Source organism: Mchenga conophoros, linkage group LG5 (assembly GCF_057382185.1).
Source record: "Mchenga conophoros isolate Kocher_MC1m ecotype Shallow Benthic linkage group LG5, M_conophoros_male_GT1.1, whole genome shotgun sequence".
NCBI lineage: Eukaryota > Metazoa > Chordata > Actinopteri > Cichliformes > Cichlidae > Mchenga > Mchenga conophoros.
The window spans coordinates 33451921-33474356 of NC_140530.1; the positions used below are offsets into that span (position 1 = coordinate 33451921).

General features: G+C 38.3%; 1 protein-coding gene across 5 annotated transcripts in view; it reads right to left on the reverse strand.

Moving 5' to 3' along the window:
- slc12a5a (solute carrier family 12 member 5a) overlaps positions 1-22436 on the reverse strand; it is a 197454-nt gene that overhangs the window by 35853 nt on the left and 139165 nt on the right. For all 5 annotated transcript variants that reach the window (XM_085275021.1, XM_085275018.1, XM_085275017.1 and 2 more), the window contains exon 4: positions 9388-9534. In XM_085275021.1, coding sequence (XP_085131147.1) covers positions 9388-9534 — 147 coding nt within the window. The remainder of the gene's footprint in view (positions 1-9387; positions 9535-22436) is intronic.

Here is a 22436-nt window from a genome sequence, read left to right on the forward strand (position 1 = left end):
ATACCATTTATTGTTTTCTTAAATTGTGAACTAAACCTCAATGAATAAGGTGTCATGCCTATTTATATCATCAAAAATGAAATGAAACTGGTAAACTAAATCTAAGTAATAAAATAAAAACAAAACTAAGAGTCTGATTTAGCTCAATGCTCGCAACCACAATGCTATATGTGCAAATCAAGTTAGTTGGAAAAAAACCCCCTGAAACAATAATTTTTATAATAATCAGCACTAAATTCAAAGGAGAGATCACACTAATCAGGATGTGGCGGGAACATAAATCTAAATGTCAGACATCTAAAATACATGACTTGATGTTAAAGCTTGAGCAGTTAATGTCAGTCAAAGTCATTGGAACTATTTCAGTTCAACACAGTGTACGAATATGTGAAACATTTTCAAACCCCCTTCAAGATATTTCAGCACAAGCCTGCCTCTGTGCTGCTGCAATAGTGCATGTTGAAGAGTTAGTGGATAACCCTGATCCATCAAGTCATTAGTTTATCCTCTTGCTACCATGGATAGCTGAAAAAAATTGTAATGGAAGTCCATCTAACCGTTAATGAGGCTTTTCTGTGGATACCAAAGACAGAGTAGGGTCTTTCCTGCATTGAAGAATTTTTAGCACATTCCTAGAGGCTTTCAGCAGAGCCGAAAGGAAATCAACAGCAATATTCTAATATTTTTTCTACTCCAGTTTTGTAATTGGAGATGTATTTATTCACGAAATACAGACATTTTGTTTATCAAATGACCAGAAACAAACAGGAAGAATGCACATATTTCTGTCAAATAAGGCAACAGAGCACATTCAGACATCCAGCGACAACTCTTATGGAACTCTGTCGAGTTGAGATATGTAAGGGCACGGTAAAGCGAAGCTCACGGCTATCACAGTCGCCTGCAACACAAAGCGCGAGTCCCGACTGGCCTGCAGAGGACAAGAGGGAGAGATGTACGCAGAGAGTGGAAGAATGGTTCAGAAGAAATAAAAAATGACAACGTGAAAGCACTGAGAGTGACTGGGAAAGAGAGCGGGAGAGTGTGTTTGACAGTACAAAGACAGCATTAAGATTTCATTATTCTTTTAGTTGCTATTGTTGAATTTCTGAGTGTCTTTTCACATTGTCTGCACATGAAAGACAGAGGCAGACACAGAAAGAGAAACGCGAGGACGAAATGTGAGAACTGGCTGCCTAAAACATGTCTCACTTTCTCCTATTTTTGGGGGCTTTTCTATAAATGAGTTGTTCTAGTTTATTATGTTATTATTAGTTGAGTTTTGAATGTAAAGTTATATATATTATTAATTCAATCTGTGCTTGCATGCAGCATTAGTGCAATAGCAGTCTGTCCTGGGTAACATTTAAACTGTAATCACCTTCCTAAAATGTAAGGTAAAAAAGAACAACAGTAAATTCTGTTACTGACAAGAATAGTGGTTAATAAATGCAACATTTTACAGAACAATTACTTATTATTATTTATTAATTTACCACAACAATCAATGGTTGTTTCTTTTCAAAGTTTCTGTTTCAGCTACACTGGAGTGAGGTTTTCCAGCCACGGGAAACCATGCTGGTTATGTTTAACTGTTATTGTATCTGTCTCTGCAAAGACTTTAATGTGGTTAGTGTCACCTGAGGGCCCAGTGGACTGATGATCAGGAGTGAACAGTGAGTTGGGCTCTGTTTCTCACTCTAATCTGGTCATAATGAGGCCAGAAACCCTTCTCCCACCACAGCAGATAAGACAGTAATTGTTTAAGTGTTTTATCTGATGTGGGCAGCAGCCACTCAGAGGTAGTCAGTCGCATACCCAATCACTGAATCTCCATGCAGAAAAGCCAGCAATGCACTTGTCTGATTTGCAGTGCTGGCAGTGTAGCCAAACAGGATTGGTGCTTTAGTAATGCTTCGCTCTGAATTTTATGTATGTCAATAATATTAAAGGTAAATTATACACTATACCCCCCCTTTGACTTTGTCTTTAAAACACATGCTCTGTTTTATATTGATACGTGATTTTCAATTACTATGAGTCTGGAAGGTGGTCTATATGTTTTAATTTCCAAGAAGTACTGCACTGTAATTTATGCTCATAGCAGAATCTTATTTCTGCCATCTCATTCTGAAGATATATATCGTTAATTCTAGTCTGAAGCACAGCAAACAATACAGCTCTTTCAGTTCAGTCTGAAGGAGTAGCATTGTAAGAGTTCTGACTATTTCCTGAGAAACAGAGGTTTAGATCCAGTTATTTATGCAAGTGCCAATTTAAGACTTTATCAAAGCTCTTTGTGTGAACCAGTGCTCATGGAGCGAAATATAATTAGAAAACTAAAGCTGACAAACTGAGCATGTTAGTGACAGCTGCGATTTCAGCTGGCAAAATCAGTAGGTAACTGGCTTGAAATGAGAAGCCTGCTTTTGTCTGTGTGAAGTCACAACTCACTGTTTTGAAAATAACAAGAATTTGGAGTTGAAAATCTGACAGTATCAATATTGTTAGCCTCATCGTGCGTTCTATGAGAACAGAAGGCTTGACAGGCACGAGGAGTGGAAATGAATGAGGGCGATTAGGTCAAGCAACCAATTATTTGAGGTTTATCTGTGTTTCAGTGGAAACTGTATCGATATATGGATCGATTCTGCGTTGATTTTGTCTACAACCAGCTGCAGACAAGACAAAGTAGCAACTATCACTTTTCAAAACTCAAATTTTGTCTCCAGTTAGATGAATAATTTCACCTTCAATCTATGATTGATTGCTGATGTGCAATTAATGTCATATGTTGTTTTGTTTGACTGAACCACCACAAGTGGCAACAGAAGAGCAGATGATTTTGTTGTTGTCACTGTTGTGAAATACCATTTTTATCACTTTTAGTTAAATGACCCTTTGGGCATCACTGCAGACAGGGACTCTAGCAGAAAAAGTCATGCATGAGAAACTGCCTGGCTTTCATCTCCAATGATCTCACCTGCAGACCCAAATGGACCACAACATAGGATCAAAAGCAGATACTGGAGATCTAATAACTAAATCTAACACAGATTCCTCTGTAGTTCAAGCACTTGATGACCAAATCATGTCTGTATTCGCAGAACATTTGAAGAGTGGCACTAAAAAAAACCAGCGATGTTCTGTTTTAGCAGGCAGGATGGGCAAAATCTTTCTTCCCACTGACCCAGAGCCTGTGGCCTGTTTTATCGTCCCACTTTCAGGCTGGTAACCTAAAACTGTGATGGTTTGAGAGTTTGCGTTAGTGAACATCCTCTGGTTTATAACTCTCTCTTTCTCCATGAATCCTGGAGTCAGTGCCTCCAAACTCACATGTACCCAAAAGCCCTCTAGGCTCTAAGCATGCCAGTAGAAAGGCCAGATTAGACCTCCCCACCATCTGTCTCATCCACATGAGATACAACAGCACACAGCTTACATTTCGCACAAAGGAGATGTTTTCCTTCGAAATGTAATCGGAATGGTAGCAAGGCCTGAATAATTGCTAAGCCATCATGATTACAGATGAGCCCTAGGAATGTATTTGGTGAAAAAAGTCATTTTTAAGAAAAGCCTGCCAGCTGACACACTCCCCACTGATGACCCCAAAGGACACTTTTGGTCTGTTTCTTCCCAAAGCTACAGACAAATTCTGAATTGGTCTTTTTTTGACCTTACAGTTGAGCGGAAATTGGTTTCGACAGGACTGGAGCTTTTGCCTTGCCCTGAGAGCGTGCTTCATTATCATGCTTCATTACACAAATGCAGAATTGTTTTTTTGAGGTACAACTTCATCAGTTGACATACAAAAGCACAGAAGTTTCAGGGTGCTGCTCATCACTTGAAATCCCTGTGGATGGTATACTATGGAAGGCACCAATGTCAAATGACAGTGATTGAGGTGATTTTCACTTTCAGAGTGATGGTGGGAATGGAAACTATAAGTAAGAGGACGAGGTGCTGCTGTGCTATGCTGCGAGACAAGAACAGACGTGGCAGAAAAAGGACAAAAATTGAATAATAGAATAAGAATGAGAGCAAGAGAGAGAATAGAATCAAAGGAAGAAGGAGGAGGAGAAAGGGAATAATGAGACAGAAACATGGAAAAAAGAAAAGGCTTGGAGAAATTGAAGAAGCGAAAGAGTAAAATATGAGGAGATGAGCGAGAAAGGCATCCTAAGCATTTAAATGAGTCACGACAGAGGGCATCCAACCCTTCCCCTCACAGCATTTGGATTCAAGACCTGGAAGTAATGAGGAAGACCAAATAACAGATGACTTTCCATCTAGAATATTAAAGCTCATTTTAATGTGGTAAGAGCCTGTATTCATTATCTGGGGTAAAAAGACTCATATACCAGTATGACGTACACACGTTTGAGCGTCCCTGTTTGGAGAATGCTGTCTGCAGCAAAGCACTGATTTTTAAAATGGTGGCCTGCGTGTATAATTTCATGGTTAATGGTTTAATGTGTCAGAGCCGTTCCACACGGAGGCGCGTTCTTTATATAACGATTCCCTGAATGTTTGAGCACTGCGGCTCGTTAACGTTCCGCCAAGATGTGACAGAAAAATATTGGCGCGAGCGTTTGACAGCTGCAGATATGTGCAGTTGTGATTAAGCACCTGAAAAGTGCACTGTCAGTGACATCCCATGAAGTGAATAAAACATGGGGTCCTGCTGTATATTATTAAGCTCTACAACATGCGAGATTCCTTCGCACTTTGGCTCCTGTGGATTTCACTCAGGTGGGCATTGCTGCGTACACGTATGTACATGCACACACACACGCGCTCATTGCTGAGAGCCCCTGAAGGCCTCGGTGGTTATGTAAGGAGCTCAGGAGGAGAGAGGTGGGGGTTTCTCACACACCGTTCACGCTCGAGCTTATCGCCCCGGGGCTCTGCAATGAGCTCAGTGTGAGTGATAAAAAGTGTGTGTGTGTGTGTGTGTGTGCGTGTGTGTGTGTGTGTGATATTAAACAGTGAGACGAAATTACTGAGAGATGTTTTTCAGAGTTTATTCTAGTAAATGGACGTAAGGAACTTTTTAGCACTGATTCCTCTGTGTGTGTGTATGTGTGTGTTAAAGCATAAGAAATGAAGCATAGGAATTGCAAATGTGTTTGTGTGTTTGCACGACTTCCTGTCAAGCTGTGTCTGAACCAGCTTTGATCTCCAAGCTTTTTTTTTTCTCTCCTGCTATTTTTTCCACCATAAAACTGAGTGCTGTATTTTTTCATGCACCACACAAAATCTTTTTATCCCCTTTTTATTAATTATTTATATTTTTATGATGCTGATGGAAAAAAAATAATAAGCTGATGAGATTCAGTATCTATATTTTAGAGGTAATTACTAAGATATCAGGCTCAAACATGGAATTACATATTATGTTCTATCAATATGCTGTTTCATTCAGTATGCCCTCTATACTGTCACACAGAAAAAATGACGGGGCCGCAGCATGTGTCTGTGCAGGCAGTGTTTGGGATTTGAGGGGGTCGTTCTATAAATATACTCAGCTGGAGGAGAATCTAGGTTGCACAAACTCGCAGACAAACCAACATAAAGTCCATAACCCAAAATGCAAATCAGAGGAACGACGCACAGCTCTTACATCTTATAGACCACAAAGTTTTAATTAAACTGTCATGTACAATAAAATTAGCAAGGCAATCCACTGAAAAGCCATACTCAGGCTGGATGCGCCTGTGTTGTCTGACAGAAAGCTCTCATGCAGGGCATTGTCAAGTTTTCAACAGAGACAGTAAATTAAGTCAACACCCTTCAGAATAGAGATGTTAAGCTTTTGAGTGAGGAGGCCAAGTATATGCTCTCTGACAATCAAATGCATCAAACACGATCATCTTGTAGAAGCCAGCCAGACCACTGACAGCAGCGACTTCGATCCTGTGGGAGAGTCTTATGTAATGCGAGTCTCAGGGCCACGGCAGGGTGTCAGTCCAAAGTCACTCTGACACATGACTCTGTGGCAGTGACATTAAAGGGAACCAGGGAGCATCACAGTGTGTCATGTTGTTCTTTTTTACAGACTGAACGTGTGGGGTCTGTGAAATACAAACAGATCATCGACAGAGAGGCAGTTTGCTCTTTATACAGCACAAAAGGAACCTGGTTATGTGATCTGCAACGTTACACTTCACTCAGACCCAGAATCATTACACCGGCTAAAATAAGATGATTAAAACCTCCTCTCTTGAAATTTCACTTTAACACTACTTTGCTGGATTTGGTGCAGGGTCAATGATACCATTCTGGCAAATAAAAATAGATACTACATCTCACAAACAGCGGCTTTCATTCATCTAATAAATGAAAGATCCCTAGTTCAGGAGACACAAATCCTTTGGGGGTTGAGTCAGGAAGGGCATCTGCTGTAAAAATCTGCCAAAGCAAACATGCGGCGCTACCCGCTGTGGAGACCCCTTGTGAATAATGGAGCAGCCGAAAGTAGCTTCTTCTATGTCTCGAAAACAAGAAACTGCAAAACTCTAAACTATGAGTATTTTCAGAAAATTGAGCTTTTCGAAAAGAGCGATAACACAAAAAACCATAACTGCTTATTAAACCGATACAGAAGAAGAAGTTTTATTTCATACATCTCAAACCTCTGTGAACGTTCTTAGTATCAGGAACCTACGTATGTAATTCTCAGCACTGTTTGGACTTGGCAAGACGTAAAAAACATTTTAGGATCCTCTATAATCTTGCTAACGCCTGTGTCCTCAAATATAAACCTGCCACCTTCAAGTGAACTGTCGCTGCTAAGAATATGGAAAGAATTTGGTATAAAAATAGGTTAACTAATATACTTAGATATAGTAAAAAGGAATACTATATGAAGCAATTAGATATAAATAGAAATAATATTAAAAGATTATGGGAAATACTGAACAGTGTTATAAAACGTGGGACATTTGACACTATAGATCATGATATATTAATAAGAAAACTGGAACGTTACGGTGTCAGAGGGGTAGCTTTAGATTGGGTCCGGAGTTATTTAGGTGACAGGAAGCAGTTTGTGAAATTAAATGATGGTTGCTCCTTATGTATGGACATTGCTTGTGGTGTACCCCAAGGGTCAGTTTTGGGTCCAAAATTCTTCAACTTGTACATTAACGACATCTGTTAAGTGTCCAAAGTATTAAAAATGGTTCTCTTTGCTGACGATACAAACATTTTTTGCTCTGGTGATGATCTGCAGAATTTATTGGAGGATATGACTAATGAAATAAGTAAAGTGAAGTTCTGGCTAGATAAAAACAAATTATCATTCAATTTGAATAAATCTAAACTTATGTTATTTGGAAATAGTAGTTTAAATACAAATGCTAACATTCAAATAAATGGTGTTGATATTGAAAGAGTCAGTGAAAATACATTTCTGGGGGTAATAATAGATGAAAAACTTAACTGGAGAGCTCACGTAAGATATATTCATTCCAAAGTATCACGAAGCATTGCAGTACTAAACAAGGCAAAACAGGTGTTCGACAGAACATCACTTCATATTCTCTACTGTTCACTGGTTTCACCATACTTAGGCTACTATGCAGAGGTCTGGGGCAACAACTATTAAACCGCATTACATTCACTTTTTACTCTTCAAAAAAAAAGGCAATTTGAATCATCCACAATGCAGGTTATAGGGAACACACAAACTCACTATTTTTGCAGTCTGAAATATTGAAAATTGACGATCTAGTGAAATTCCAAACAGCACAAATTCTATTCAAAGCAAAAAATAAAGAACTGCCAGGTAATATTCAGAGTATGGTTTTTTTTGAAAGAAGGAAGCTATAATTTAAGGGGTTTTTGTAACTTCAAAACAGGGAAGGTACGTACTACAAGAAAAAGCTTTTGTGTTTCTGTTCATGGAGTGAAACTATGGAACACTGTGAATATGGAATTAAAGCAATGTCCAAACATAAAACAGTTCAAAAGTTCAAGAGTTATAAAAAGAGTTATAAAAATATGAACTATAAAGAAAGGGAAAATATTGAAATTAAGTGAATGTCTCTATTTAAAAAAAAATTCATGATGTTATAATATAGTATATAGTATATCAGAAATGTGTTCACTATTTTTATTACAAATTATATCAGTAAGGACGCTGACTAAATATTAACTGATAATTTATGGCAAATGGGTGGGATTAAATAAGTGTTTACTTCTTCCCACTCCCTTTCAACATGTAAATTAATCAGAACGGTGGCTATATTGAAATGTATTGATTTTTGTATATTGTATATATGCATATAAATATTAAAAAAAAAAATTTGTATAGTATTTTTCTCTCTCTTATTTTCTTGTCTAAATGTACCTGTATATTGTTTACATGTTTGAAATAAATTACCAAACAAAACAATCTTCAACACTCTGGTTTCCTTTAATGTTATCTCATGTAAGATTAGTTTAAAAACACTTGCCAGTTTGTCACTTTATTATTACTGCTGAATGCCACATTGTTAAGAGGGAAATGTCTGTGAACTATACTCCTAAATAGATAATTGCAGTTATTCTTTGACCACACTGCTCCATTTAAGTAAGCTGTAACCTTAGACTTGCCGTTTAAAACCACGACTGGGTCAACTATCCATATTTCTGTAGATGTAACACATTAAAAATTCTTGGGGGTGGTACCTTACCAGACTGACAAAGTTTTCTATTGGACATAAACCAATACAATACATCGGTACAGAACTGTAGAGCAAAGAGGGTTGGGCTGTATTATATGTTTAGCAAAGAAATTGTGCTTAACTAAAACCAAGAAAGAATGTCAACATTTAAGCTGTTCAAACACATTACAGCAAAGCTGTTATCCTTAAAATAAGGGGGATATCTTTGTGAAAAATAAACAAAGATACATTGTGTGTATTGTAGGCTGACTCTGCTTACTAAGGAGACTGATTCTATTTAGAGACTGAACAACAGCTGTATGACCAATTTTACTGTGAAACTACCCCTGGCGAACTATTTTTGGATGAAATAAAAAAGAAAGCCGTTTCGGCTAATGCAGAGAAGTAATTACTTGCAATTCAAAGTATGGCACCACATTAATGGAAAGCTACTGCTCACTAATCAAAACACAGAATTTACTGAACCATTATAAACATATTTATATCCTCTGTTTCTCCAACCATATTCTGTGCAAGGTCCTTAATCTTTGCTGTTCTCACCAGAGCCAATAATGGTGATAACAATCTTACACTGCTGAACAATAAATTCTGCTACATCTGCTACCTTCCACTCTACAATATGTTACGCTCCACGAATGCTGCACTTTATAAAACGTGTGAAATTCTGAATTTTCACTATGAACCTGGGCTAAAATTTACAAGAATGTACAACACTCACTGTGGTACAGCACATGAAAACGATGATGAAAGTCCCAATGACACCTCCGATTCCCACCAACCAGGTCATCCTGAGGAACAGGATGACTCCGAAGATGTTTTGGATGCACGGCATATAAACGCCCATCAGTGTGCCGAGCTGGGGAGCCTGAAAGAAGAGAGGGGTGAGAAGAAAGAGACACCTGAGCATTATTCATGCACAGTTACAGTTTAAGTTTCTCCAAGTACTTAATCTAGATTGTATAACGTTAAAATTCAGATAGCTGTCAGACTCCAGATGTAAATGCTTAGCTTGTCTCTCGCTATAAGCATTCCACACCAGATGCGCAGCACCCACTGAATGACTCCTGCTGCATTTTGGTAGATATATTAATCAATAAAAGTCAACACATCAGCCGTGCATGCTGGGAAGCACAGTTTGCAGTATGTGTTATGTGCCTATTTTTTTTACACGTGCAAAGACCCAAAACAATAAAGCAAAACACTGAACCGATGGAAAAAGGCACATAGGACTTCACAGATTATTACTTTCAAAGGCCCAATTTGTGATTTTAAAAAGGCCACTTTGGCTTGAATTCGCTGTTGTTGCCACATTAGCGGGTTGATTTACTGCAAACACACGCTTTTGATTATAGGCTCTTTTTTCTTGTTAGTGTAGTTTAACATATATTTAAAATTACAATCATTTGGGTTATTTTTTTATTTTAAGGATAGCTGTAAGAAGACATAATGTAAACTGGAGTTAAAGAGTGTGAAAGGCTTACAAATTCTATGCCAAAATATACTTTTCAGTCCTCTTGCTTAAATATATGTCTCTCCTACATTCCTTCTTCCAAATCCTCTGCTGACTACAAAAACAGTTTAAGCCCAGGAAATAAAGAAAACTTTGAGATCAGAAAGCAGCCATGTGACCAATCTGTTCAATGAATGCATGAAATATTACTGTATTTCTTTACAGGCTGGGTGTTTGTGTGTCTTGGTGCTGCAGTGCAGTCCCTGGTGTGGATCAGTTGACAAAGACAGCTGCTCTGTACTGCTCTGTGCTCAAGGCTGATCTATTGAAGGCAATTACTGACGCTCGGAGAATCACGACGTATTTTGTTGCACTTCTTATTTATTAATAGGAGGATTCTCTTGCTGAAGGTTTTTGGATGCACTTGATGTGAATGCGTTTGCATGAATTTGTTAATGAACAGTATATGAGTGTTTCCAGTGTGGGTCTGTACCGTCATGATGGCATTTATTAAATCTGAAGGACACAGCAGCTAACCCTGTACATAATAGAGAAATATTAATTTCCTGCTCGAGGACAGCTTGGCCAATGACAGGTAATTATTCTAGTATCCAGCCATGACCCATTTTACCAAGCGACCTTCACTGTCACATCATTAAATCACAGATACATGAACGAAGCTTCTCTGCTGCATGTTTGCACTTAAATGCAGCTTAAAATTGTGAATAAAGGATTGATTAGCTGTAGATTGAGTTAGTAAAGATGCTAATACACAGAAAGGTTACAAAAATGTTTCAAGTATTAAAAACAAAACAGCAGCTGGGTAATAAAAATGTATCTCAAATGGGAAATTACAGCTAAACTGGGAACATTACGTCTATGTAATTATACACACAGTGTTTACTGAGCTTTACTCGTACAACCAAAGACTTTCGTTAGGATAGGAAGTACTGAATCATAGATAGCTTAATTTGGCCTAACTTTATCCCCATCGTCAGCAGTAACTGCCCTTGAAGTGACAGTACAAGGGTCTTTAGGTTGCTAATTGTTCATACCTGACAAGGTGTGGATAAAGACATGCCTGGGTTGGCTCATTATCACCTCCCTGCTGTGTTATCTTAAGTTTTATCCCTTGATTTTTAACGCTGGATATCTAGTAATTTAATTATTTTTCCTAATAAATCACCACGTCACCCAAAAATGTATCTTGTTGCTCACAAGCTTTGTGGGTTGTAAAACAAAATGAACTTCAGCAGGCAACGTGCTTACAGACTTATGGCTTTGATACAACATAAGGACATAAAAATCAAAGAAGCTTATAATTAAAACAAAACAAATGATTATATTATACCCAAGTACCTGATAACTTGAATGAAATTACAATATTGTGCCCATAATACTAATGTGACAATTCTGTAAATAATGGCCTGTTTTGGGTAATTTGGTACAGATACAGATTTGGAAATATTATCATAGGAGATGTCTTGGTCACAATGATAATAAGGTGAAACTCTAACATTGCGAAACCCCAACGTTCACAATTTAGGACCTTGCATCTGATGACAATAGGAGACCTAAATATGTGTTTATGTGTAGAAGTTCTTTTAAAATGTATGAGATTCTCTAGGACAAAAAATAAATTGTGCTGGTGATTCAGCAGCATTTTGTTACCAAAAATCATGTTGACAAATCTTTCTCGGGTACTCAGCATGAACAGTTACATGTTTCATTAAAGCTGAGATATTAACTTTTCCTTTTTTACTCCATAATCTACTGTTACTGTTGTGGATGATCATAGCAACACAGCCAAAATTTCAATAACATGTAATCCATGTGAGCTAAAAAAGCTCAAGCTTTAGACTGCTCCTACTCTTGGCCCTGTATGATATCAGTGAAAGCAGATATCCTTAATACTGTCATCACATGCAGACTGGTTATGAACACAGGTCCACCCACCTGCTGTTCAAACCTTCTGTTTTATAGTGGCAATCAGAATAAAGTTGGCATAAGGGGAGGGGGAACAGACCTAAAACGTCTTATTGCAGACATTTGATAAACAGGAGGGCAGTACCGAGGCACAGCAAAATATTATGGCTGAAATTATGGAGCTAAAAATGAGCATAATAAGTCATTATTTCAACACTCTAATGAAAATCTGGTTTTGCCGATTTATTGAACTATAGCTAATAGCTTACTGCAGGGGAATCAGTAAGAGCCACGCGCAAAAAGGTTACAGTATGTCTGGGCTAATTTGGAAACAGTGTCACACAGTTACGTGAGCAGGGAGCTCTTAGCTTTTGCTTTTTCACATAAAAGCGTTTCTTCCATGATTACGTATTTTAAACTCTCAAGTTCAGCGTTGGTTTCAAAATGTATGATGAAATAATGATGTGCTCTGGGGAGAACCTTAAGTGGTTCGTGGTTATCAGTCACGGCCTCTAATATATTTCTTCAACAAGGGTTATTAAATTTGCTGTAGCAAATGGACACTACACAAGATGGAGAACTTAAAACCACGAGGCCCACACGGGGAAGTGACAGCAGATGCTGAATTCATAATCCAGACTTTTAATCAAATCATCCTGACAAGTGGCTGACATCAAATGAATAATGTTGTGTCTGATGCTAGAGTATGTGATTTGTTTGGAGAGGCCTGCTTTCCAGCATTAATAATGTATTGTTTGCAGAGAGGAGCAGAATGAGAGAGGCAGAGCTGGAGAGACAGAGGCAGAGCAAGTCCAAGCAGGTCTTACAAATATAATTATCTTCTAATTTCCTTTAGATAAACAACAGAGCAAGTGCTCACACTCAGAAATGCAATTAGCAAGGTTATCACTTTGGAAGCCCCTGATTACCTCACCAGAAGCACTCAGTTTCTCATATCATATCATATCTCAGTATCTGATTATATATACCTTACCTGTCAGTGGACAAAACTGGTCATATGCTACATGACAGGTATTGATCCATTCTACAAACTGACCAGACCCCATGTTCCTGAACAAGCCTGATGGGCTCGTGCCCCACTCTGCCACCCCCAGGGCCCAACAGATCTACTGACTTCCCACTGTGAGACACCACAGAGAAGTCAGGACATGAATGGAATCCACACAGTATTAAGAATAGGCTGATAATACTGCAACGGATTAGTGTTTGCTCCCTCATGATATTTAACTTTTTTAAGTTTCTAGCTGACATAACTTGACATAATACACCATTCAAAACAACAAGTGTGATACAAAACAATGAACCAGCCATGCAACCGATGAGTGTTTTGACTTCCACCAACTGAGAGAGCTGTAAAAGAATGACAAGTGGGTAAACTTGTAAAACATTTGTGTTTTTGCATGGTAGCAGCTTTATATTCTGTGTTTTAAAGACTGGATAACCATTAGAAGACAAAAAAAAATGCAACTGATTCCAGCATAAGTCAATCTTCCATTGGTTTACCACATAGCCTAGCACTGTATGTGATTCCTAATGTTTTCTTTGCTTTTGATTACAAATTTCTATTTGGCTAACACAACTGAATTATCATCAGCGGCAATTTTAATCAGAAATATTCATCAATTATTTCTTTTGTTTTTGGGCATTTGCTCACACAAGCCTCTTCAAGATGTCCTTGGAAACTCAATGTTTTTAATTTTTTTTTGCAGCTGCAGGATTAGATGTTATATTGATTATTAATCAACAAAAAGAGTAGTAGATGAAGAGATTATAAAAATAATCATTAGTTCCCCTCCGGTTTTCTTGTTCTATTATTTGCAAGATTAACAAAGTAAATCTAAACTGCACTGTTGTTAATCCGACACTTCAGTTTTTCCATAAGGTGTTTGTTATATTTTCCCTGTGTGTGTACACGCTGTCTTTAATATGGCTGACATGTAATCTACAGCTTCACCTCTCGCACAACTTAATCCTCGCAGCGGGGAACCTCTCAGCTTTCAGGCTCGCTGTGCTTTAATCAAAGATCCACATCTTGGGCTCCGCAGGTTGCTCGAGGGAGCAGCTGAGAACAAACCCCATTCATCTCTGTCATATCTCCCACTATATGATTATTATTTGCACACTTTGTCAGTTGTCTAGGGTATGTAAATAAGATTGCTACTCACTGTGCCCTTCAGTGTGTGGCAGAGAGCATTTCTCATCATCTGCATGTCAGCGTAGACAAACCCAGTGTAAACCTTGAAAGGACTCATATTTGTAAAACTACATATATATTATCTAAGAGGTGGTTTTACTTCTAGTGTATATCTCTGGTCTGTGTGCACCTGATATATGTTATGTTGCTCGTCAGAAAGACAGCACAGTATCACTGTACTCTGCTTTAAGGTTCAGTTTTTATTTAATGAAAAAAACAGACAAACAGTAGGAGTAGTATTAAAGTCAAACAGAGAAATAAATTTTAATTCATAGAACTAAAATCCAAGAAACTCAAAATAAAAACACACATTTAGGATAATTAAGTCACAATTTCACTTCTCCTCAGGTCTTCTTATAACTTTTCAGTTCTCTTCTTTCTCACCCCAGCAGCAATCCTGTAATTAAAAACACTGCCTTTCCCCTGGCAGGTCCTTCAGGGACTTGGTGTGTAATATACATTAGCACTTAGGTGCTGCAGGCAGAAAGGCACCCCTGCCATCAGCACTTTGTTGTTTGACTCAAAATTGCTGCCACTGCACAAAGTGGGCTGAGGTTAGTTTGTAACAACAGGTATGTTATTAAAGGAAAGCCTGTGTGCACGTACATATCGCAGACAAAACACCTTCAGGAAGCTGGAGCTTTGTAATTCCTTTCAAGGTGGGTGAATCTAATAACAACAAGAATTTCCTCGCTGCTCATCTCTTTTCCTGGGGTGGCTGAGAAGTAGAGCAGGTTATCTACTAAACAGAAGGTTGGTGGTTCAATCCCTGGCTGCTTTGGTGTGGTGCCAAAGTATCCTTGGGCAAGATGCTGAACCTTGACTTGCTCCTGATACATTCATCAGAGTGTGAATGTGTCAATGTTAGATAGAAAGCACTTAGACTTGTATAAATGTGTGTGTGAATGTTGTATAAAGCGCTTTGAGGGCTCAAGCAGAGCAGAAAAGTGCTATATAAGAAATAAGAACCAGTCCATTTACCAGTAATGTTAACCCTTCAAAACCTGAACCATGAAATAACTGCCAGAAATCTTTAATGTTTTGATGATGTTTGTTGAACTTTTAGACAAAATATGCAAAAATATATCAAATTTTAATCTCCATATACGAGTTTGAATTTGTATCACATTTGCTACATAAGCCATATTTTTGCAATTCAGTCATTAAAAATGTGTCATGCAATTTATGTCATTTTTTGAGCGTAAAAAGAAGTCACGCTGATGATGTAGAAGTCTCAAAAACTCGTTAACAACTGCTTTGTGTTAAATACACACACGCTGGGCTCTTCATCACACGGACAGATCATTTGCAGTATTCACTCACTGGAAACTGTTAAAGAGTTGTATAATATCAGCTTCCTACAGGGGTTGATTATTATCAAATACAGATAAGGAAAAAGAGTATGTCTTTTTGAATTGCAGAGGTTAGATTGTGGAATCTGAAAAAGATAACATCTTGAATAGAATAGTTTGTCAGAAAGGCTTACAGAGAAGTGAGAAAATTCAGTATAATTTTTGTCCTTTAATGCGTTTCATACACAACTGTAGACTTAGAGGAAGGCAGGTTGAAAGCACGACTGATAATGCAGATTATAATAATCTGCGCTAAAAGGTGTGTAAATACAATTGAGTATTACAACAGCAACAAGGTGTTTATGCCCTACCACAATCCACAGAAGCACAACAAAACCAAAGTTGGCAGTAACTCTCTCCAGACTGCAAAATGTCATTTTCCCCGCCTGTTCTCCCACACAATGGAAAACCACAATCAAGCAGACCTTCAGTGTTGGACTGCTGCATGAGTGTCTGTGGTACCTAATGGCTGAGTGATAAATTATAATCCAGCTTTGACAATAGGGAGGCTTTGGAAAAAAAAACTGTCTGTCTGCTAGAAATCCTGATTGTTATATAAGATGTACAGACACAGAAAACAGGATTGGGGGTGTGGGGGCCTAAACAGAGTCCTAAACAAGATAAAACACTTCTACGGATTTGTTAAACAGCCAGCAACAAAACAGAAATGGGGTAAATTAATGAATGCTTGTAATGACTTTATATTGAAAACCAGCCTAAAACAGATTGAATGCTTGTACATGCGTTGAATCAATGACCCTCTTGGGAGAAAAGTCAGGGCATTTACTGAAAGTACTGCTTTTCAATTTTCATTCAGTTGGTGTTTCATTACTTCATTTTGTGGATGGGGAATGCAAGTCTGACCAGCATCTGCCCTGATAAATGCACATGCTCACATATACACAGGAGTGTCTGCTTAATGGGCCACAAGCCAGCAGTGTGATTTCCCTGGAGAATGAGCCACCAAGAGCAAAGGGAACACGGACTGCTGCAGAGCCACAGGTAGGGCCAGCGAGGCACCACTGAAAGAGGAAGAAACAGCTGCCCACCGATCCCCTGGGAAGTGCAGTCAACGCACCACATGGATGGCTCAGGTGTGCTAGATGCACAACAGGACCTTTCAATACATCTGCTGTGGCACCTACTTCAGATTCACTGCCTCCTGCTGCCCTACCACTTAGCACAAGTCTATCACCAGACTGCATCTCGGTCTCTGGCCATCTTTTCAGCTTCATATCCATCACAAGCATTTTTCTCACATAGCTATACACCAACTATGCACCATTTTGTAGATTTATAAAAAAGAAAGACTTCTCACAGCCAGAAAAATGCTGTTCTTAATTTAAAGACCATCTTAACTCCAAACAAGAAAATATTCACATTTGTCCATAAACCATGAGAAACTGATTCTTTCAAAATCTGTGCAGGGCAGAAAAGGAAGATTTTCCTTTAAAAAAAAGCATTAACTGGATCTCTGGTACCTCTTCTTTGCCTCAGCTCCTGCTCTGTGTCCTAAAAAGAGCAGAGGCTCTTTGTAGGCCAGGTCAATAGATTGTGTGAATGAAATGTATACTAAAGTAGGTTTCCTTAGCCTTAAAGTGGTTTTAGTTGCCTTGAAGTAGAGCAGACATGTGATTCCACTTGATTTTCTTCTACCTATACTATCATAATGATAAGTTTTCATATTAACCAAAACAAAATGCTGTTCTCCCAAAACTCCTTCTTTTTTATTTTTTCTACTTTTTGATCTGTATTATGTCACAACCAGAGAATATCCTTAATATGGTCATCTTGGGTGCATAGCTCTGGCTGTGAGCACAGAATTATTACCTGCTCACATAGTGTTCAAAACCTTCAGTTTGAGAAAGCCAGCCAATGAGAGGAAGACGTAAGACAGGAGGAAGGGACTCGAAACAGCTTATTCAGACAGCTGATGGACATGTATTTTTTAGATAACATAAATCTTCCTTTAAAACTGCATTTAATTTGTTATATGCTACATACATCCATATCCCCCCTCCTTCCTTTTCCTATGTTACTCACATAGTTTTAGTTCAACCTTCCTTTGAACATCTCTTACCCTGCTGAGGCTAGCAGTTCTATGTTGAATTTGGGGAAGTGCAGATTTAAAAAGGGAAGGTGAAAACAATTCCAAATCCCTGGATAGCCCGAAGGGAAAGAAAATGAAAGAGAAAGAGGGCAGAGAAGTATGAGGAGATGGAGTACACACTACTTCTGACTGAGTTGAGAGGAAGGGAAACATCCAGGCCTTCACAGTCTAGGACAACCTGCCAAGCTGCTTAGGCTGACAAAACCAGCGACATCTTTTAAATCACTTCTTACAGGAATTTGTTATGCTTACAAGCAGGACCAATATGTACTGCATGTACAAATGTCTGGATTTTCTTTTAAATGTCTGGTTGGTGTTGCACCTGTTTGTGGAGAACTGCTGATAGAAATGTACCGATGTTACTGTGGAATCATATAATTGAATGCAAGAGTGTGAAATTGTTTCCACTTCCTGCAGCAAATCAGTGGTATCAGTGCACATAATTATTTCATGATTAATTTGTCACTTTGATAAATACATTAAAGTAGCGCATTGTGTGTAACATATGGGTGGTTTCTCTACCTGATTTGGTATAATTCAGGAGAGAGAAGAGGAGACGAAAGAACAAGTAAGGACAGATAAAAGGGGGTGGATAAGAGGAGGGGGATCCGCACAACTGTTTCATTATTTTCATTACCGGCAGAGACCGAGGCGTGAAGTGAAGCGAGAGAGGTCAGGGGAGGTGGGGGGAGAGGGGGGTAACAACAGAGAGGGAGGCAGACTGGGAGCTTGTAACGCAATCTGCACGCTCTGCTGGCCAAACCGGAGCTGATAGGGCAAATGTGTTTCTGCTCAGGTGTGCTGAATTATTAAACAGACAGCAAGAGGAGAGACCAGCGAGCATCAGTCTTCCTGACCGGCTGTGGATGAACCAGTCACTCTGCGGTCAGCTGGGTTTCTGTCTATGTGTGTGTGCGTCTGTATGTGCGAAAGTGTTTTAAAAAATAAAAAATAAAAACACTGTAGCAAAATATCCTCTGTGGAAATCAAGACGCACCACCTCTAAATAGCATCTACATGTGTTACTAGAATATTCTAGGTTCCACCACAAAGCCTCATGTGTTACAGCCAGCTGTGAAACCGCTGTTTACGCGCACTCTCAGATTTAAGGCTGACAGACTCCTTTTCCACTAATGCACATGTACTGCTGCTCCCTTGTGTTTACAAATTAAGATCAAGAGTGACATGCCAGAAACAGACACGTGAGGTGAAAATGTACTCTAAGCTACTATGTGGTAGATACAAATGAGCATAATAATCAAGAGAACTTAAGCAATGACATTTTAGATGAGAAGATGGATCATTTTTCTCCTAATTCTTTCAGTCAAATCATTAATTTTGTGCAAATTTGATGTAAATGACATTTATCTTGGGAAAGATTTAACATCTTGAAATTATATCTTTATTTTCTCTTTTATTAGTGTTGCAGAGCTGGAACAATTAGGCAATTAATCCATGAGCTCACTGGCAGAAAAATAATTGGCAAAATATACTGAAATTGATTTAATTTTTCAGTCATTTGATGATGACAGATGCTAAATTTTGCTGCTTTTTTCATACTGAACATATCCAGTTTGGGGACTTTTTGCTACACAAAACACGTCAATTAAAGATGTGAATTTTAACACGTTTTTGATATTTCATGTAAAATAAATAATAATCTGAAATTTCACAGATACCGGGCTAATAGGCTCAGAAGAACAAAAACATCTACTGAGCCTATTAGCCCGGTATCTGTGAAATTTCTATTTCTCCCCACTGTGAACACGTGCATGCTGCTCTAACATGAATTCACATTAATCACGATACATTCTTCAGAAAGCAGCTGATGGGAACGCTGATCTCATGCCAGTCTAATGAGAAAGGGAGGTTGGGAGGGGTGAGGTCAGAGCTGAGAGCAAAGATCATAAAACACCCAGAAGGGAAACATTTATGTAAGGGGAACATTACACTCTAAAAAGCAGAGTACATATGGACAAGTGTTCCTTCTTGGCAAGTGTAGTCGTTTGGAAAATGACATGAATAAAAGAGGTTCATATGTTTGCATTGTGTTTACTGTTGTGCATACAAAAAGCACAATTAAGAAAATACCGCTGGATACGTTATCTTTATTTTTGTTTGCTTGTTTTTGTTTTTTGAGAAACAGAATATAAAAATACTGAAAACTAACTAAATCTATACATTAACAACTAGAAACACTACAAGCTGCATGCCTAAAGACTGATTAGCAACCTCCACCAACCACTTGGGGAATATATATTTTTCCTTTTTGATCTGTGGTTGCTACCCTGTCTCTAGATCTGTGTGATTGAGCCCTAAGTTAGTCACTAATTCAACCCACACATAAAATAAACACCAAGGATTAAAGTGTTCATGTTCAGATAACTTCCCAGACACATTATTTTTCACGTTATTCTGCAGCAAGAGTATATTAAATGTTATATTTAGATGATTTGGGGATATGGTAAAGAGACTGAAATTCACACCCAAACTAAGCTGTAACATTTTAACATTTACAGAGGAGAAAATGTGGTATTTGATTATTATATATTAAACCAGAACCCAGTATTTTAGCAAAGCTTTATCAAATGTTAATAATCGAATGCCTAAAGTGAGATATTGCCAATATACAAAAAAAAAAAAAACAAGCCTTGCCTTCTTGTACAAGTTTTCTCAGTTGCTTTGGAAGATATCGAAAATGATTCTTAACATTTACAAAAACATAAAAGCAGCTTTTCAAATAAGATTTTTTCTCTAAACAATCAGAACTAACAGCTGCATACAATGGATTGTCTGCGAAAGCCTGTAACAAGACAAGTTGTGACAAATTCTTACGCCACTGTTTACAAATACAAAAGTCAAACAGCTTAGTGATGTTAATAAAACTGCATACTCTACTGTGAAATGCTTTCTGATGTAAACAACCTCTTTGATGACAATCTGATGACAAGGCTGCTCTTTTTTCCTGTCTGGCATAGAACAATTTAAACAGTGCAGACTTTCAGATTACTGCATGTGGGGCCTCGACTGCAACAGTTCTGCTGGAGAATCACAAATCACCTTTGTAGTTTTACTGGTTTTACTGTAACTGGTTGACATCTTTGTGACACATTAAAAAAATGATATATATCACAGCAGATGCCTGCAGAGGCTTGATGAGATATCACCAGATTCTCCATGTGCTGCGGTGCAAAGGTATCTGTTGCTACTGTAAGCTGGTGGGAATCTGGAACTTGAAAATCAGGTTGTAACACTAACAGTTTACCATTTATAATTAATAAATTAATTAATGTGAATTAACTTTAGTTAATAGATATATATTGCTAAGATCTGCAAAATTACATAATCAATAATTGTTGAGTTTATAATTGATAGTGTCAAACATTTTTATAACATTATGCAACATTATGGTCAAATTGAAAATTATGGTAATTAAATAAGAACACAGACCAAGGTTTGCTCTAGGGCAGGCATAATACACACTGTGACTCACAAGTGACTAGTGTATGAATATATACTGTCATTTTGGTTTCCCAGTCACATCTACACTGGCATCTGATTTTAAAGCACAAACATGCTGAGGGTGAAAATCCTTAGCTTGAGTCTTCAGAAAACAACCATCTTTTACATTCATCTGGTTATGATTTGCCATTTAAAGTTGTAACTAACAGGTGTTTACATTTCAATAATATTCCTGGTTTTCCCCCTTTGTGCTTGTATCCAGAGCTGTAAAACAACATTGAATTGCCTTTTGTATTTCCAAATGAGAAGTCGAACAAAATATGTAGGAAATTCTTGACAAATTATGAAAACCCAATGAACCACTTCACATGGTCAAAATAGCTTTTGATCAAAAGAACACACATAATTGATAATATAGGAATCAGCAGCCTTAACTTAAAACCTGCTTTTATGATGTGACTGGATGATTTGAAGGTGTTGAAATTCAATTCTGATCTGAGAAATGCACCAGAGTGACTGCAAAAAACTGTAAATGGGTAAAGTCAGAGAAGATTAGCTTTGACTGGTTTCCATCTTAACCTTTGTGACCTCCAGCCTGATCCCTCATGTCACACGCCATCCAAATCTCTAATCTTGGTTTTCACACTGAACAAAAAGGCTACCGCTTCTGTCTCTCTCTTCCACAACTCACTCTCATCCTAACTTGGGGGACTGATGATAAAGGAGACAGAGGGAGCGGTAGGTGGAGTGAAGCGAGAAATGGAGAGGGAAGGTGATTTTTTTTGGGAGGGTTGAGTCCGCTGTGTGAGCGATAAAGCGCTACAGGCTGCCTTAATGAAAAGCCTCTCACAGCGATGGGGAGATTGCCTGTGGAATGGGCTACTGATTGGAGGACCAGCAGCTTGGTGTAGCATGGAGACTAATTCAAGTATTGAAGGAGTTCGGATGACGGGGGGAGATTAGTGCTATACCATAGTGATATCTGAGCCAAAGACAGCTGGACAAATATACCTTACATTTCAAACAACTGGGAGGGTTGGGTCAAAGTGGCAATACCTCACTGTCAACTAGTTCAAGAGTGACGGCATGTTAGGCTCGTGTACATGGTTGTTGTCCTTAGCTGCTCCCAACAGGATAAGCGAAACCAGTAAGAGGCATAGTTACATCTGTTTTCAGAAACATTGCCCCATTGATCTTGATAGTAAACAGATCTGTTGGGTGTTTTTCATGAGCAGACAGCAGTCCCAGTGAA